General features: G+C 55.6%; 1 protein-coding gene across 2 annotated transcripts in view; it reads right to left on the reverse strand.

Moving 5' to 3' along the window:
- Positions 1 to 18,307, reverse strand: part of MAPK4 (mitogen-activated protein kinase 4) — a 60,706-nt gene that overhangs the window by 13,456 nt on the left and 28,943 nt on the right. Inside the window, exons 2-3 of one of the 2 annotated variants that reach the window (XM_066569601.1) lie at positions 16,941 to 17,666; positions 3,774 to 3,918 (exon numbers count right to left, since the gene is read on the reverse strand). In XM_066569601.1, the coding sequence (XP_066425698.1) occupies positions 3,774 to 3,918; positions 16,941 to 17,486 (691 nt within the window). In that variant the 5' untranslated portion in view covers positions 17,487 to 17,666. Of the gene's footprint in view, positions 1 to 3,773; positions 3,919 to 16,940; positions 17,739 to 18,307 lie in introns of those variants that run through there. The other variant, XM_066569602.1, reaches the window with a different exon arrangement.

Raw genomic sequence — 18,307 nt, forward strand, 5'->3', positions numbered from 1 at the left:
GATAAAAGTCACAAAGCCTCTGTGGCTTTTCCCTCAGTGCAGCCCCAGCCGCTGCTCACCGAAGGTACCTGGCAGCCAAAAGACACCGTGTTTAGTCACACAAAGGAGCTGCTAATGCAGTGCTGGAAGCCTTGAATTATGGCTCCCAAGAAACCCCATCCTGTTCCATTATCCTCTATTTGTGGAATTCCCAGGGATCTTTTCCTGAAGGTATTAACTCCTGAAAAGGAGAACACAAACCAGTGGCAGAATAAACGCAGCAGGCTGTGGTTACCCCGGGAGAGAACGAGGAGCTCCGCACCACGAGGAGCTCTGCACCACATCTTGGAGAAGAGAGCCTTCTCCAGGCCTGCAGCCAAGCCCCAGGGAGCACCCAAGCCCTGGAAAAGCCCCTGTGCCATCTCTGGCTCTTGGCCACAGGCACAGCCCCACTGGTGAGCCCCACGGAGATCTGCAAGGACAGATCGATCTCTTCTCCTTTTTTCTCCTTTTTTCTCCTTTTTTCTCCTTTTCCCTCCTTTTTCCCCATTTACTCCTGCTTCCACTGCTGCTGCTTTAGGTGGTAGAGACACTGGAGGGAGCTGCAGCTGCTCAGCCAGGGACTCTTCTCCCTGTTTTCTGCGCTGCTGCTGCTGCTGCTGCTGGGGAGCTCTGCCAAGGCCTGCAAGCCAGGCTCCAGCTGCTGGGGACCCCGTGAGCTGTGGCACAGCCAGGCCCGCTGTGGCCCCCAGGGCTCTGCCAAGCCCAGGGCACCCAGGGAAGGGGCCCTGGGAGGGGTCTGGGGTCCCTTTTTGCTGCACGTCCAAAAAATCCGTGTGGGAGAATGGAAGCAGTGAGTGACACCTGCCCCCAATCACCAATCACCTTCATTTACCTGCCTGGCTTAAGCGCCCCAGATAGACTGCGGGAGTTAATTATATTGATTTATGCTAAGCACTCAATTTAAACTGCACTCTCTAGAAACCATTTACCCAGGGCAAGGCGCTGCTGCAGGATGGAGCCTTCTCTGAACCACACTGCTCTCATTTCTCTCATTTCTCATTTCTGCCCACCCAGGGCTCTGCGCAGGCCTCAGCCTGCAGGGAGCGTGAAAAGTGCATATTGTATGGCTGCACGCAGATATTTACCACATGCATTTTGTATTGATTAGCAGTGCTGTATTAACATTTTAATAGTATGGTAAATTCAGTCTCGTAGTTAAAAGGTAACTTATGTAGTTAAAATAAGAACTATGTATGTGGGATATGTTTTTAAAGAAAGGAATGAGGCACTCTCACCAGACAGCAGCCCCAGGACACCTGAATCTTTCAGAGAAAAAGAATTTATTGCTCCATTATCAGGAGAAACGAACTTCTTCCTGCCTCAAAGGTGCTGTTAAGATTAAGAGGAAGAAGTTGACACTGATCAGAGAGAATCCTGTGTTTGAATGGAATTTAGGCATCATGTATGAAGTGTATGAATATGCAACAGGCTGTTGTTTTTAAGGGTTAATCCTCTGTTAACGTGGGTCCTTTTTTAGGCTAGTGCTGCCCAGAAAAGTTACCCAGATGTCCGTAAGTCTTTGTCTTTATTGTCTCATATTGTCCTAATTCAAATTGTCCAAATTATTGTTACTCTAATTGTATTACTATTTTATAACCATTTGATTACTATTAAAGTTTTAAAATTTTAAAAACAAGTGATTGGCATTTTTCACAGAGAATGCAGCTCTGGGAATGTCTCACTCTGCAGGGACAGAGAATGCAGCTCTGGGAATGTCTCACCCTGCAGGGACAGAGAATGCAGCTCTGGGAATGTCTCACCCTGCAGAGAATGCAGCTCTGGGAATGTCTCACCCTGCAGGGACAGAGGCTGCAGCTCTGGGAATGTCTCACCCTGCAGAGAATGCAGCTCTGGGAATGTCTCACCCTGCAGGGATGGAGGCTGCATCTGGCTGGGCTGAGCTCCTTCTCCCCAGCCAAGAGGAGAAGAGCTGCAGCAAAGGCAAATCCGTGTTGCTGTGCAGGTGTTTGTGCGTTTTAGCTGCTCTGGGGGCTGGGCTTTACTCTCCTCCAGCAGACAAAGGACACCAGGGCATCCTGCCTGTGCCAGCCCTGCCCTGGCCCTGCTCTGCCTGCTGGCACAGGAGGAGGCCAGGAAAAAGGGGCAGGGGGCCAGAACCTCCCAGGACAATGACATATTTTCAAAGCCACCCAAAAGGAGCTGATATTTTGAGCTTGGTTTTGATCCCCACCCACTAACCAAGCACCCTGCCAGCACCTGGGGATTATTAAGAGATTTCACTGGGCTGGGAGGCAAAGAACAAGGGATGCTCGCAGTGTGTGCCTGGCTGAGCCCAGCCCGTGGTCTGCCAAACCCCACCTCTGGTCTTCAAATCACCTCAAATCCCCTCAAATCACCTCAAATTAATCACCTCTGGTCTCCACATGCTGAGGGCTCTCAGGGACCAGCCCAGGGAGGTTCCTGTGTGGCAGCTCTGGGGCAGCTCACCCAGGCAGAGGACACATCAATCCCATCCCAGGGCTACTTCTGCCCCTGCCTTACCACAAAACGAGCTTAAAGCACCACCTTAGACACCTCAGTGGTGTCAGCCAACGTCACTTATACCCTGGGATCCACAAAGAGCAAAAAGAAACCCAGGCTGGGGCTGAGAGAGGGGTCAAGCACAGCGTGAAAAGCCAGAAATGCTCGGGAGCTGTGCTGGGGTGGCCAGGGGAGCTCAACAGGCAGCTCTTGTTTTGCTGTTTGACCTGAGGAATAAGAGACTGCAGCACCTCCCAGCAAGATCAGACAATGCCCTGCTCCTAGAACGTGTCCCAAGGAAACACCGGGAGCAGACAGGTTAAAGGCACAGTTTTCACAGCTGAAACCCGGGACTGGAAAGCTTTGGTGAAATTGAAGACAAAAATAAGGAAGGAAAGGGAGGCAATTTAAATGATCTCTTCCTAAGGGTACTGACTGCTTATTTTTAGGCTTCCACAAAAGAATTATGGAAGCTGCGAGCAGGAGTGGGGAGGCAGCAGCAGAGCAGCTGCAGCCGAGTCTGTGGAGCTCAGTGGTGCTGAGATACCCGTGAGGGAAACCTCCTCCTCCTCCTCCTCCTCCTCCTCCTCCTCCTCCTCCTCCTCCTCCATTATTAACGGGGCTGGTTATTTATTTACACAACTCTGTGAGCAGCTGCTCACCAAACGCGTTAAACCTTGTCACTCAGAGCACAGACAGGCAGGAGAGACAGCCCCGGGGAGCTGTGCTGTGCTGTGCTGTGTGCTGTGCTCTGCTGTGCTGTGCTGTGCTGCAGCCCTGCCTGCCAGGCGAGCAGCTCCTGCAGCAGCCACAGGGCAGCTGCTCCTCCCACAGGGAATGGCTCCACGTCCCAGCTCAGCTTTGCTCCCGACACAGCATTTTGGGGACTCTATTAAATACATATTTTCTTCTCAATGACGTCGGAGTTAAGCTTCGAATGCTGCACTGATAACTCCTTGCTGTGTCTTTGTTGTCTTCTCTTCTTGCACTTCACCTTTGCAGCGGCAGTTTGTGCTTACAGGTAAATCCTCAAAACGGGTGGTGGCGTTCATGTCCTCCCTCAAAGGAAATAAACAGCTTGGAGACACCAATCACGATCCAAATCCATGGCGTGGAGCACAAACCTCCTGGGACAGGGCACCAGCATCTCCTCTCCTCGGGAATTCCCTCGGCCGGGCTAGGAAGCCTGGGAATTGGGTATCAAGGAAGGGGGGAGGAGAAAAGGGAATCAACAGGAGACAGGAACCTACCAGCGAAGAGCATCCTCCCGGTCAGCATCTCGGCCAGGATGCAGCCAGCTGCCCACATGTCGATGGCTTTGGTGTAGTTGTTGGGAGACAGGAGGAGGCGCGGGGAGCGGTACCACTTGGTCACCAAGCCTTCGGAGAGGTAACCCTGGAACAGCAGGGACAGGGATCAGGACAGGCAGCAGAGCTCCTCCAGTGTGAGCAGACAGGGATCAGGACAGGAACAGGGAGCAGAGATCCTCCAACCTGAGCAGGGACAGGGATCAGGACAGGAACAGGCAGCAGAGAGAGAGCTCAGGACAGGAACAGGGAGCAGAGAGAGGGCTCAGGACGGGAACAGGGAGCAGAGAGAGGGTCAGGACAGGAACAGGCAGCAGAGCTCCTCCAGCCTTGGCAGAGAGGGCTCAGGACAGGAACAGGGAGCAGAGAGAGGGTCAGGAACAGGCTGCAGAGAGGGCTCAGGACAGGAACAGGCAGCAGAGAGAGGGTCAGGACAGGATCAGGCTGCAGAGAGGGCTCAGGATAGGAACAGGGAACAGAGAGGGTCAGGACAGGAACAGGGAGCAGAGAGAGGGTCAGGACAGGAACAGGCAGCAGAGAGAGGGACAGGAACAGGCTGCAGAGAGAGGGTCAGGACAGGAACAGGGAGCAGAGAGAGGGTCAGGAACAGGCTGCAGAGAGAGGGTCAGGACAGGAACAGGCAGCAGAGAGGGCTCAGGACAGGATCAGGCTGCAGAGAGGGCTCAGGATAGGAACAGGCAGCAGAGAGAGGGACAGGAACAGGCTGCAGAGAGAGGGTCAGGAACAGGCTGCAGAGCTCCTCACCTGTCCTGGTCCCTCCCCGCTGCAGCCCCACCCGGGCAATCCTGCCCCCGTTCCTGTGCTGCTGCCCAGGCTGGCTGGGGCTGCCTGCCCCGCGGGAAGGGGGGACCTGGGGCACACCAGGGGGGACAGAGGCTCCCCAGGGCTGCGCCAGGCAGGGCGCTCGCTGTTTGTCACCATGGTATTGCAGCACCGCCTGCCAAGGACAGATGGCTCCGGAGCAGAGACCTGCGGATCACACCTGCCCGAGTCATTCCAGGTCACCGCTGGAGGGCTTGGATGTATCCTGCAAATCCCAGTCCCCCTTCACGTGAGACCTTGTCCAGGAAAACAAAAGCGTCAGGGAGGATTGCTGGCGCAGCGTGGAAGGAAAGCCTCCTGTACCAGCGGCTGTGCCTTACGGGGAGCAGAGCTGCCAAGGGCTCTCAGCCAAGGCTCCTAAAACAAGATCCCATGGGAAAAGTGGGAAAGCCCTTCTGGGAACACCTAGCTGAGGCAGGGATGGAAAACCCTGCTCCTCCTGCATGAGCCTGAGCCGTGCCCAACAAATCACCCGTGTCCCTTGTCACAGGCTGCTGGGGGATGGCATGGCAAGGGCAGCTCCTCACCCCAGTGCCACCGAGGATGATGAGGGGCAGCTCCTCACCCCAGTGCCCCTGTGCTCACACCAAGGATGATGAGGGGCAGCTCCTCACCCCAGTGCCACTGAGGATGATGAGGGGCAGCTCCTCACCCCAGTGCCCCTGTGCTCACACTGAGGATGATGAGGGGCAGCTCCTCACCCCAGTGCCCCTGTGCTCACACCGAGGATGATGAGGGGCAGCTCCTCACCCCAGTGCCCCTGTGCTCACACCGAGGATGATGAGGGGCAGCTCCTCACCCCAGTGCCCCTGTGCTCACACTGAGGATGATGAGGGGCAGCTCCTCACCCCAGTGCCCCTGTGCTCACACCGAGGATGATGAGGGGCAGCTCCTCACCCCAGTGCCCCTGTGCTCACACTGAGGATGATGAGGGGCAGCTCCTCACCCCAGTGCCCCTGTGCTCACACCGAGGATGATGAGGGGCAGCTCCTCACCCCAGTGCCCCTGTGCTCACACCGAGGATGATGAGGGGCAGCTCCTCACCCCAGTGCCCCTGTGCTCACACTGAGGATGATGAGGGGCAGCTCCTCACCCCAGTGCCCCTGTGCTCACACTGAGGATGATGAGGGGCAGCTCCTCACCCCAGTGCCCCTGTGCTCACACCGAGGATGATGAGGGGCAGCTCCTCACCCCAGTGCCCCTGTGCTCACACTGAGGATGATGAGGGGCAGCTCCTCACCCCAGTGCCACAGTGCTGACCCTGAGGATGATGAGGGGCAGCTCCTCACCCCAGTGCCACAGTGCTGACCCTGAGGATGGTGTTTGGGATGCTTTACCCGGTTCCACGGGAGAAGCTCTCAGAAGCATCGTGGCACAAAGGCCACCCCCCCTCTGAAGCAGGGCCCTCCTGCTCCTGAGCCCACCAGGAGATTTGTCACCAGAGTCAAGGGCTCACAGCCCTGCTGGAGCCAGGGGCCGTGTCCCAGCAGCCTGGGAACAACCCTGGCACCTCCAGGGACCCCTCGCTGCCACACTGGGGCTGGGCGTGGATGGTTATTGCATCGGGATAATGTTGGAATATTCATATGCAGCCTTTCCTGTATTAAATATAACACATTAACAGAAGGAGGTAGATTGAAATGCAGCAGGAGCAGCAAAATAAAATTAAATTATAAAGCCGAATTGCATTTAAATGCCACAAAGCATTTGGAGAATGCAAAAACGCAATGACAGCATGAACACAGTTCACATAAAAGCCTATTTGAGAACTCCATCCGTACTGATCTGGTTCCAGAGATCATTTTCAGCCGCGCTGTAGCTGGAGTTGTGCTGCACAGCGTTTCCTGGGATGCCGTAGGATGCATCTCTCCACCTAAACACGGGAGCAGTGCACCACCACAAGCACCACGAGGCTGATCACACTCCTCTTCCCCCAGCGCAGGGTTTTGTGCCAGCTCCCAAATGTGCGAGTCATCAAGCTTTTAATCAAAAAGGGCTTGCTTTTAAAAGACAGTGTTAATTTTGGCCTTGTCACGATAAGTTGTAACGGAGACTGATTAGCTAAGAAGTTTCCTTTAATGCTGTTACATTTTTGCTAATGCTGCTCAGTCAGAATCAGCACAGGAGCCCGCAGGCATTATCCGATCAAACCAACGCTTCTCAGCTACTGCAATTATTCCCAACAAAGAGACGCTGGTGTTTATTGGAGAATCCCAGGAAGATAAACTCTGAGGGTAGCAATCCAGGGCAATTGTTAGCTGGAGCCATCTCTTCCCTCTCCCGGGGAAGGAGTGCCACCCTCCTTGTGGATTTAACACTGCTCATGTGTTTCTCTTCTGACAGCAAGGAGGATCCGAGTTCTCGGGGGTGTCTGCACCACGCAGGATGCATGAGCAATACCCTGCAAATATCTCAAAGGCACAACAAGCCAAACATTTTCCTCCCCTCACGTCTCGGAGAAAATTCCCTGCAAAAACTCAACAAATGGACGCATCTTTGACCTTCCTGCTGCCATGTGAGGCTCCTGGTGGTGGTCGTTAATCCTCACTGTGCTCCCCTCTCCTGCTGCCCCTCGCCCCGGGTCTCACTGCCATCTCCCTGCTTCCATCTGCGGGAAAACCTTGGATCGCCCCCAGCACGCCCAGGAAGGACCCACGGAGAGGAGGAACCTGCAGCTGCTCTGCATCCCCCGCTCGTGGTCCTTGGAGCTGGACCCCACCACTGAGGTGCCCACCACGGAGGTGCCCACCATGGAGGTGCCCACCATGGAGGTCCCCACCACTGAGGTCCCCACCTCGTGGGCCCCAGGATGGAGGTCCTCGCCATGTGCATCCCACCACGGAGGTCCCCACCACTGAGGTCCCCATCTCATGGACCCTAGCACTGAGATCCCCACCTCGTGGACCTCAGTATTGAGGTCCCTGCCTCATGGACCCCACCATGAAGGTCCCCACCTCGTGGACCCCAGCACAGAGGTCCCCACCTCATGCACCTCACCATTGAGCTCCCCACCTCATCCCCACCATGGAGGTCCCCACCTCGTGCACCTCACCACTGGGGTCCCCACCTCATGGACCCCACCATTAAGGTCCCCACCTCATGGACCCCTGCACAGACGTCCCCACCTCGTGCACCCCACCACTGGCTTCCCCACCTGATGGACCCCGCCATGGAGGTCCCCACCTCGTGGACCCCAGCATTGAGGTCCCCACCTGATGGATCCCAGAACAGAGGTCCCCACCTCGTGCACCCCACCACTGAGGTCTCCACCTCGTGCACTCCACCTCGTGCACCCCACCACTGCCTCCAGGGGCATTCCACACCAGGCTCTGCATTATCCCTCCCTCTCCCCAGGGTGGGGAGCACAGGGGGGCGTGACTGGAGGTTTGGAAATGGAGACTTCTCCGACCTGGCTCGAGGTCCTGCCGTGGGCAGCACAGACTCGAGCAGCTGATACAGCCCTGGCACCTTCCCTGGCTATAACCTGGGCGAGGTCCCTATTTTCAGAGAATGCCTGAGCTCCTGTCCTGCTGCCTGGAGGAAGGGACTGCAGCGCTGTGGACCAGGAGGTTCTATCATTTCTGGATGACGGATGGATGGGTGGATGGGTGGATGGATGGATGGATGGATGGATGGGTGGATGGATGGATGGATGGATGGATGGATGGATGATGGATGGATGGATGGATGGATGGATGGATGGATGGATGGATGGATGGATGGATGATGGATGGATGGATGGATGGATGGGTGGATGGATGGATGGGTGGATGGATGGATGGATGGATGGATGGATGGATGATGGATGGATGGATGGATGGATGGATGGAGAAATGGCACGGCAGCTTTGGGATCCGGGATCATGAGGTCACTGCCAGGGGCCCTGGGCTGGGCTCAGGGACTCAGCCCCGGCCTGAGGGGCCAGGCTGGGGAGCCCAGGCACCCCTGAGCAAGGCAGGGCTCCAGCACAAGGATTTCAGTGTTTGTGCAGGTTCAACCAGACAGAAAGACCGAGAGCCGAAGCATATTAATTAGTTCTAATTAAGATGGAACATACATCTTTGTGACAATATTTTGTGGATTCAGCACAGCCCTTTCTGCACTGAAGAATCTCATTAAGAAACAAGATAATGGAGTTAATTGAAAAATAGAAGTAGTTTCAAGCCTAAGCCCTTCCATGCTATATTTTGGTTTTTTCCTTGTGATTTTCAAGTATCTTTTTCCTGCTTCTCCTCTTGTCCCCCTGTGTGTGTGGTAACAGCTCAGGCAATCTATAAAGGTGATGAATTCACTACAGGTAGGATAAGCATCAAGTGGTGTCTAAGAGCACAGCAAGGGAACTGGAAAGCAAAGAGAAATGGATGTTTTTTCAAATTCTTTGCACAACATGTATTTTCTGTTTTGCTTGTAAACACCAGAAGGAGAAACAATTCCGGGCAGGTGCGGCTGTATCCCGGTGTGGCCCTGGTGACAGCACCCTGAACCTGCCCTGCGTGGCACACCAGGGCAGCACACGGGGAGCACAGAGCTACTGGTGCTCCACAACCGCCTCCATCCACCCCTGGGGCTCCACAACCACCTCCATGCAACCCCAGGGCTCCACAACCACCTCCATCCATCTCCAGGGCTCCACAACCACCTCCATCCACCCCCAGGGCTCCACAACCGCCTCCATCCACCCTGGGGCTCCACAACCACCTCCATGCAACCCCAGGGCTCCACAACCACCTCCATCCATCTCCAGGGCTCCACAACCGCCTCCATCCACCCCCAGGGCTCCACAACCACCTCCATCCACCCCCAGGGCTCCACAACCGCCTCCATCCATCCCCAGGGCTCCACAACCACCTCCATCCACCCCCAGGGCTCCACAACCACCTCCATCCACCCCCAGGGCTCCACAACCGCCTCCATCCATCCCCAGGGCTCCACAACCACCTCCATCCACCCCCAGGGCTCCACAACCACCTCCATCCACCCCCAGGGCTCCACAACCACCTCCATCCACCCCCAGGGCTCCACAACCACCTCCATCCACCCCCAGGGCTCCACAACCACCTCCATCCACCCCCAGGGCTCCACAACCGCCTCCATCCATCCCCGGGGCTCCACAACCACCTCCATCCATCTCCAGGGCTCCACAACCACCTCCATGCACCCCGGGGCTCCACAACCACCTCCATCCACCCCCAGGGCTCCACAACCACCTCCATCCACCCCCAGGGCTCCACAACCACCTCCATCCATCTCCAGGGCTCCACAACCACCTCCATCCACCCCGGGGCTCCTCCCAGAGCCAGAGGGATCCAGGGGCCGTGGGAGTTCAGGATCCACCTGCTGCAAACCGAGCAGCCCCCACGCCACAGCCCAGGGCTTCTCCAGGTGTATTCCACACCAGAATCCACCTTCATGCAGCCAAAAATCCACAGAGGTGCAGACCAGGTGCTCTCAAGCTGGAGATCCACCAGGATCCAAGCACAGCCTGTGTATCCATGCTTCCAGCCACAAACACAGTCGGGATTTCTGCTGCTGCACCGTGGGAGCCGGATCAGCTCCTGGTGCAGATGGGGGGCTCAAAATAGCAACAAGCCCAAGCTTTTGGAATAATCCTGGAGCAGCAGCAAGCTTCTGCCTCCTGACAGCAGGGTTTTTAACCTCATTTTATAAAATGCAGGTCAGGCAGCTCTAGGAGGGGCTGAGGGAGACGCCGGGTTTGTGGGAACATTGCTCCGCAGGTGGAAATCGGATGGATGATGGGTGAGGGATGAACGGATGGACAGAGGGATGGATGGATGGATGGATGGATGGATGGATGGATGGATGGATGGATGGATGGATGGATGGATGGGCAGCAGATGGGCTGCTGTGTGTGCCCCAGCAAGGTGACAGCTCTGGTTTTGGGAGGGCAGAGGGCGTTCATCCAGGAGCATGGACAAACACGGGGCCTGTCAGAGGCCAGGGCAGGACAAAGGAGCCGGGGTCACAGAGGGGAGGTCAGCAGGGCTGCACAGGCTGGACACGGAGGGTGGTCCCGGCCACAGGAGAACACAGCCCCACAGCCTCAGCTCCGCTGAACTCCTCCCCACCACCCCCAGCTGGGAATTCTGTCCTTCCATGTGATGGACTGGAAGTGATTATGCTTGTGCTGAACGGCAAGTACAGAACTAAAGGAGGACTTCAAAGCTTTGAGGATGGTCTGTGAAGTATTTCCCAAAACAACTCCCCCTAAAAGGGCTGACACACCTCCACGGGGTGGGGTTTCTGCCAGTTCATGGTGTAATGAGTGCTGCCATCAGGAAAAGGGAGAGCAGGTCCCCTGGGAATGCCATGCCGATGTCCCCAGGTGCTTTGGAGCACTCAGAAGGGACAATCTCTTTTGCACAACACAGGGAGGGTGAGGATTATTTTGGTCCATGGTCGTGTCACCCAGGGATGACATTCAGCGAGTCTCTGTGTCCCCATCAGCAGAAATCTGCTGTCCTTCCCAGACAGGACCACCCCTGGTGCTGGGAATCCAACTCCCCATGTGGAATGCACAGCTGGAGATGAGCCTGCCCTGCAAAACATTGATGATTTTACACTCCCGACCTCCACGAGCGTTGATGACAACATTTAATGTGTGACTCTGCAGTGTCCCGGCTCTGCCACAAGGCGAGGGAGATCAGGGGAGGAGAGCAGAGCAAGAGTACCTCCCTTGTACAGCGCTGCCCTGCCAGACCGGGCACAGAGGGAGCTGAGCTCTCCCGGGGAGGCCAGGGCGATTATCCGGGCAGGAATGGTGGGGATGGATGGATGATGGATGGATGGATGCATGGACATGGATGGATGGATGGGAGATGGATGGATGGATGGATGGATGGATGGATGGATGGATGGATGGATGGATGGATGGATGGATGGACATGGATGGATGGATGGGAGATGGATGGATGGATGGATGGATGGATGGATGGATGGATGGATGGATGGATGGATGGATGGATGGATGGATGGATGGATGGATGGACATGGATGGATGGATGGGAGATGGATGGATGGATGGATGGATGGATGGATGGATGGATGGATGGATGGATGGATGGATGGATGGATGGATGGATGATGGATGGATGGATGATGGATGGATGGGAGATGGATGGATGGATGGATGGATGGATGGATGGATGGATGGATGGATGGATGGATGGATGGATGGATGGATGATGGATGGATGGATGGATGCATGGACATGGATGGATGCATGGACATGGATGGATGGATGGGAGATGGATGGATGGATGGATGGATGGATGGATGGATGGATGGATGGATGGATGGATGGATGGATGGGGGGATGGATGGATGATGGATGGATGGATGGATGGATGGATGGATGGATGATGGATGGATGGATGGATGGATGGATGGATGATGGATGGATGGATGATGGATGATGGATGGATGATGGATGGATGGATGATGGATGGATGGATGGATGGATGGATGGATTGATGGATGATGGATGGATGGATGGGGGGATGGATGGATGATGGATGGATGGATGATGGATGATGGATGGATGATGGATGGATGGATGATGGATGGATGGACATGGATGGGAGAACGGGCAGCAGGCCCAGAGCCTCTGCAGACACACAGGCAGGGACAGGGCCGTGGGGGCAGGCAGGGCCCCACAGCTGCAGACAGAGGGAGCATCGCAGAGGATTCCAGTGGGGAAGGTGGGATGAATGCATTCCCCAAGGGGTGGAAGGGTTGGGAGCAGCAAATGCCCAGCTTTGCCTGTCCTGCACAAGGATAAGGACCTCCTGGAGGCTGGGAATGCTCCTTTCTTCACCTCCACCCCCGTTCGCTCACCATTTGGGCACCGAGGTGTGGGGCCAAGCGTTCAAACCACAAACAGCAGAGCCAAGGAGAAAGGCAATAATGTGGAGATGTTCCAGAGGGATAAACTCCCATGGATAAAGAGCAGTGTGGTGGAAAAGAGAGGAGCCAGCAGCACAGCTGGGTGGTGAGAGCTTTGGAGAAGGGACAGGATGAGAGAGAATCATGGATGAACAGGATCAACTCCTGAGGGTTCTCTCCTGCTACACCTGCTACTCTGTGCCCTAAAGAGATGTCTGCAGGTACCTGAGCCCAGAACCTCACCTCACCTTACTCTGAGACAGGGCTAAACTTGTCAGGGCTGAGCAGCCTGGGAAGGTGCAGACCGGCATCTGGATGCGACCTTGGCAGCTGGAAATCCCTTTTGTTTGCTCTGGAGAAGTTTCAGACAAAGAGATGTCCCCATGCTGCTCTTACTACATGGAGAAAGGTATGAGCAGCAAAAACAGACAAACGGTGGGAGAGACAGAGCCAAAGGTGCTCTGCTTCACTGCTGGGGAGGCCAGCTCCTCGCTGTGCCTCAGGGCACCCCCAGGCCTGGGGAGCTCTCCCATTCCCACCACATTATCCCAATTCAGCATCTCCCAGGTTTGGGGAGCTCTCCCCTTCCCACCACGTTATCCCAGCTCAGGATTCCCCAGGTTTGGGGAGCTCTCCCATTCCCACCACGTTATCCCAGCTCAGCATTCCCCAGGGTTGGGGAGCTCTCCCCTTCCCACCACGTTATCCCAGCTCAGGATTCCCCAGGTTTGGGGAGCTCTCCCCTTCCCACCACGTTATCCCAATTCAGCATCCCCCAGGGTTGGGGAGCTCTCCCATTCCCACCACGTTATCCCAGCTCAGCATTCCCCAGGGTTGGGGAGCTCTCCCATTCCCACCACGTTATCCCAATTCAGGATTCCCCAGGTTTGGGGACCTCTCCCCTTCCCACCACGTTATCCCAATTCAGCATCCCCCAGGGTTGGGGAGCTCTCCCATTCCCACCACGTTATCCCAGCTCAGCATTCCCCAGGGTTGGGGAGCTCTCCCATTCCCACCACGTTATCCCAATTCAGGATTCCCCAGGTTTGGGGACCTCTCCCCTTCCCACCACGTTATCCCAATTCAGCATCCCCCAGGGTTGGGGAGCTCTCCCCTTCCCACCACATTATTCCAGCTCAGCATCTCCCAGGTTTGGGGAGCTCTCCCATTCCCACCACGTTATCCCAGCTCAGCATCCCCCAGGGCTGGGGAGCTCTCCCCTTCCCACCACGTTATCCCAGCTCAGGATTCCCCAGGTTTGGGGAGCTCTCCCCTTCCCACCACGTTATCCCAGCTCAGCATCCCCCAGGGCTGGGGAGCTCTCCCCTTCCCACCACGTTATCCCAGCTCAACGTTTGGCTGAGGAAAGTCACATAAACAAGACATCTTGCCAGGCAAGGGCTCTTTGTCAGTGGTATGTGTATTCCAAGCTGTGTTTAAAATTCTGCTCACAGTCCAGCGTGGCTCATATTTGCCATTTTAACACTCAGCAGGACGGTTTGGGGCTTGAGAAACATCAGGTCAGAAGAGATGTGACCTTTGAGACAAATAACACCACAGCCTGCAATTGTTTGTGTCAGCTGAGCCCTGCCATTAGTGTAAGCATATTCCAGATGCACAAAACATGCTAAGAGGAAAAAAATCCACGTGCTCAAGGCAACAAAGAGCTGTCAGGAAAGGCTCTCAGGAAACCATGAGGACAGAGCTGCAGCTGGTTTAGACAGAGGTGTGGATCTGCTGGGTCTTTGGGGTGGTTAATTGCCCAAAGGGTGCAGGATTCCATCGGCTCGTGGGCACCTCTGCCCGAGCACGGGCTGGCATCACCAGATCTGGGCTGTCAGGGTCCCTGCTCTGCTCAGGCCGATGCCAGGAGTGGCTGCCTGGAACAGAGGCTAGGCAAGACTGAGAGAATAAAGTGGGGGTTTATTAAAGGCCCTCAATAGCTACACCTTGGGCAGCCAAAGCCTCCCAGAGGCCTCACCCAAGGTGGATGATGGTCACAAGTTTTTCACACAATTTTTTAAGTTCTATTTCCGTATCAGGGGTTAAGCCTCCAATACAGCTTCAGGTAATAAAGCATCACACCCCCTCGGTTTGCTCCCCCCAGTTTACTTTTGTTTATACTTTTCAGGGCCTCAGCCTGCAGGGTATCCTTGGATCTCAGGCCCAGAGGGATTGCTCTGCCTGCCCAAAATGTGAAGCCAGCACCTGACACTCCCTATGGAGTTTAGAGCAATGCACCAAAGCAGTGTTTGAAAAATACAAAAGATAAAATCCTAGGGCATCAGGGGGGCCCCGGGCTGGAGGCCTCAGAGCCTCAGACTCGGGATGCTCCACTGCTCTGCCTCCTGCTGCTGCCTCCTGCCAGAGCACGGAGCTCATCAGCCTGAGGGAGCCTTGCGGGAGAGAGCAGCTTGAAAGAGAAGCAGGGAAAGGAATTGATTTCTCTGAGCCATCCCTGAAGTGCTGGACATCAAAGGCAGGGCTGACCCACAGCCCATCCTGCTGCAGCCCTGCCTCTGCGGGCCCTGGCACCAGCCCTGGCAAACCCAGCCCTGCCACGGCCAGGGAGCCCCAGGAGCTGGCGTTACCTGCTGCTTCCCGAGCAGCACCCAGCTCTCTCTGCACACTCTAATGGGCTTCTTTGCACTGATGCTCCAGCCTCCCACCCATGAGGAGCTGGAGATGCAGTGGCATCTGGCAGAATTAAACACCAACATGAAGCTGCAGCCCTTGACAGCTCCTTCCACTGCACTGGCTGTTATTGAGGCAACAGGGAATTGCTTAGAAATAACAATAATTCCGCAGCAGACACGAACAGATGACTCCTACCCTGATCCCACAGTCCTTGACAGCACGATGTTCCTTAAATCAGAGACTTTCTGTGCTCGTGTAGCCTGCCTCGTTTGCAGGGGTTTTCTCTGGAAGTTACCTGACTTTAAACAAACAAATCACACGTTTGAAGAGCTGGGAGCCTCTTCCTGAGCTGGGCCATAAATAATGAGTGAGGAAGGGAGCAGAGAAAGGGCAGGCAGAGTGACAGGGACTCTGTGCTTGCTTCCTGCAGCCTCATTCCTTCTCCCCAGGCTCTGTTTCTCCCCACAGCCCAGACTGATATCCAGAATAAATCAGCTCAGGATCCCAAGATTGTCTTTTTGCCATCCTCTGCTGCCTCCCCCTCCATGCCTCCCCTCCCAGAATGATGGGCAGGAGCCCACTGGTAAATGCAAAGGGCATTTAAACCTGTTAAATCTGCTGTACATCAACAGATCCATGGGGCCCGTGGACATATCCAGCTCTAGAAAACAGATTCTATCTCATCTCACCACACCAAACAGGGCCCTTAACCAGAAGCCAGCTGCAGACCACACCGTGGCTTTGTCTTCTCCCAGCAACACGCGGAGCCACGGGCTGATGGATTCTCCTCCACGTTCCTGCACTGCTCAGGAGCTCCAGCCTGGAAGGCAACCTGCACTTCACATCTGCAGCTGTGTTCAGGATCCATTGGCACCAGGGCTGTGTGTCACAGAGCCTTCTCACCCATTATCCCTCCCTCCCTCCCTTGTATGGCCCCAGCCACTCACGTTATTGTTCCTCCCTGATACACTGAGTGCCAAACAGCAGAGAACTCCATGTGTCATTTGGATCCAGACCTCAGATAAAGGATCTGGCTGAGCCTCAAAGACCCACTCCTCTCCCCCTATGCTAAATGAATGTAATTCAAATGAAATTGGGTTTTTAAGAAGCTGGCTGGCACCAAAGTGAGGACAGAGCCCAGCAGGGTGGGGGTGGACATGCCAGGTCCCCTCTCCATGTGCTCCCAGCAGCTTGTCCTTTTTAGCAGCAGCAGAGCAAGAAACACAGAGCTTAGTCATTTGGGTGAAGCAAGCAAACACACGCCTCCCCACAGTCCACTGCTGAGACAGAGCAAAGTACCTGAGTGTGTGTTTGATACACACAGTATAAAGCAATGCAAGGCAGCTGAGGGGCACTCAAACCCTTCCTGTGTCCTCTCTGCAGAGCCCCGGGGACTCTGGCAGAGCTCAGTGCATGGACTGTGCCCAGAAAGCACAGAATGTCAGGCTGGACAGGGCTCTGAGCAACCCCTTCCAGTGGAAGGTGTCCCTGCTCGTTGCTGGGGCGTTGGACTGAACGAGCTTTAGAGGTCCCTTCCCACCCAAACCGTGACTCCCTGGACACGTGTCACGGCTTGGGGCAGAGCGGCCACCAGCAGTGATCACTCAGCAGGGCTCAGAGCTGCCCAAAGAGGCTGCAGGACCAGTTCCCCCGGAGGATCCATCACAGCCCAGCCACATCACCCCGCAAGTCCTGCCCCCCTGCACCGGCCAGCCCCGCGCTGCCCACCTTGTGCGAGTAGTGCTGATCCACGATCCTGGCCAGGCCGAAGTCACCGATCTTCAGCACCAGGTCCTCGGTGCTGATGAAGATGTTGGCCGGCTTGAGGTCGCGGTGCAGCACGTTGGCCGAGTGGATGTACTTGAGCCCGCGCAGCAGCTGGTACATGAAGAGCTTGGCGTGCTCCTCGGCCAGCTTGCCCTGCTCCAGCAGCCGCGCCAGGTCCGTCTCCATGTACTCCTGCACGATGTACACCACGTTGAACTTGAAGAAGTCTCCGCGCAGGCGGGCGCCCTTGGGGCCCAGCACCTCGTAGACCTTGACGATGTTGTCGTGCTCGAGGCGGCGGATGATCTTGATCTCGCGGAAGGCGTGCTTCACGCTGCGCGCGTCGCCCAGCGTCAGCTTCTTGACGGCCACCTTTCGGCAGCTGCGGCTGTCCAGCGCCGACAGCACCAGCCCGTTGGCCCCGAAGCCCAGCGGGCGGAAGTTGACGAAGCGGCAGCCCAGGTCGTAGCCGTACATGCTGGCCAGGCACTCGCACTTCTCGGCCATGGCGCTCTTCCCGCTCCTCCCGCTCCTCCACCCTCGTCACTGGAAAAGCCAGGAATGCCCCGGGGCCTCCAGGTTGGAAACGCGGCTGGAGATCAGGCGCCTCATGGTTACTCACAGGAGACTGGGCAGGGGGCTTGCTCTGAGCCTGGTGCTTCAGCACGACACAGGGTGGAAATACACCTGAGGACACACACGCAGATGGAGAAATAAAATGTTTTAAACTGGGTGAGAAATCAATGGACTTTCTAAGGGGGCTCGCTCTGAGCCCGACGCTTCAACATGACACAGGGTGGAAATAAACCTGAGGATGCACAGAGAGACAAATAAAATGTTTTGAATTGGGTGAGAAATCAATGGACTTTCTAAGGAGGCTCCCTCTGAACCCGGCACTTCAACACGACACGGGGTGGAAATAAACCTGAGGGCACACACACAGGCAGAGAAGGAAAATGTTTTAAATGGGGTGAGAAATCAACGGACTTTCCAAGGGGGTGAGAAATCAATGGACTTTCCAAGGGGGCTCGCTCTGAGCCCAGCACTTCGGCACAACACGGGGTAGAAATAAACCTGAGGACACACGCAGATGGAGAAATAAAATTGTGGATGCCATGGGACAGAGAGAGAGAAATGGCAAGCGTTTCTCACAGCGGCTTGTGAGAAAGATGTGATAACCTGTTGACTATAAACAATTTGCAGGTGGTGTTTTTCTACTTTATTTTTCTGTTGCTCTCAAAGACAGTGCATGAGAAAGATGTTTCTGTTAGTTAGCCAATAGGATAGAATCTATCGTACCACTCTATAAAAACCACGCGGTTCTTTTG

The sequence above is a fragment of the Molothrus aeneus genome, chromosome Z (assembly GCF_037042795.1).
Source record: "Molothrus aeneus isolate 106 chromosome Z, BPBGC_Maene_1.0, whole genome shotgun sequence".
Classification (NCBI taxonomy): domain Eukaryota; kingdom Metazoa; phylum Chordata; class Aves; order Passeriformes; family Icteridae; genus Molothrus; species Molothrus aeneus.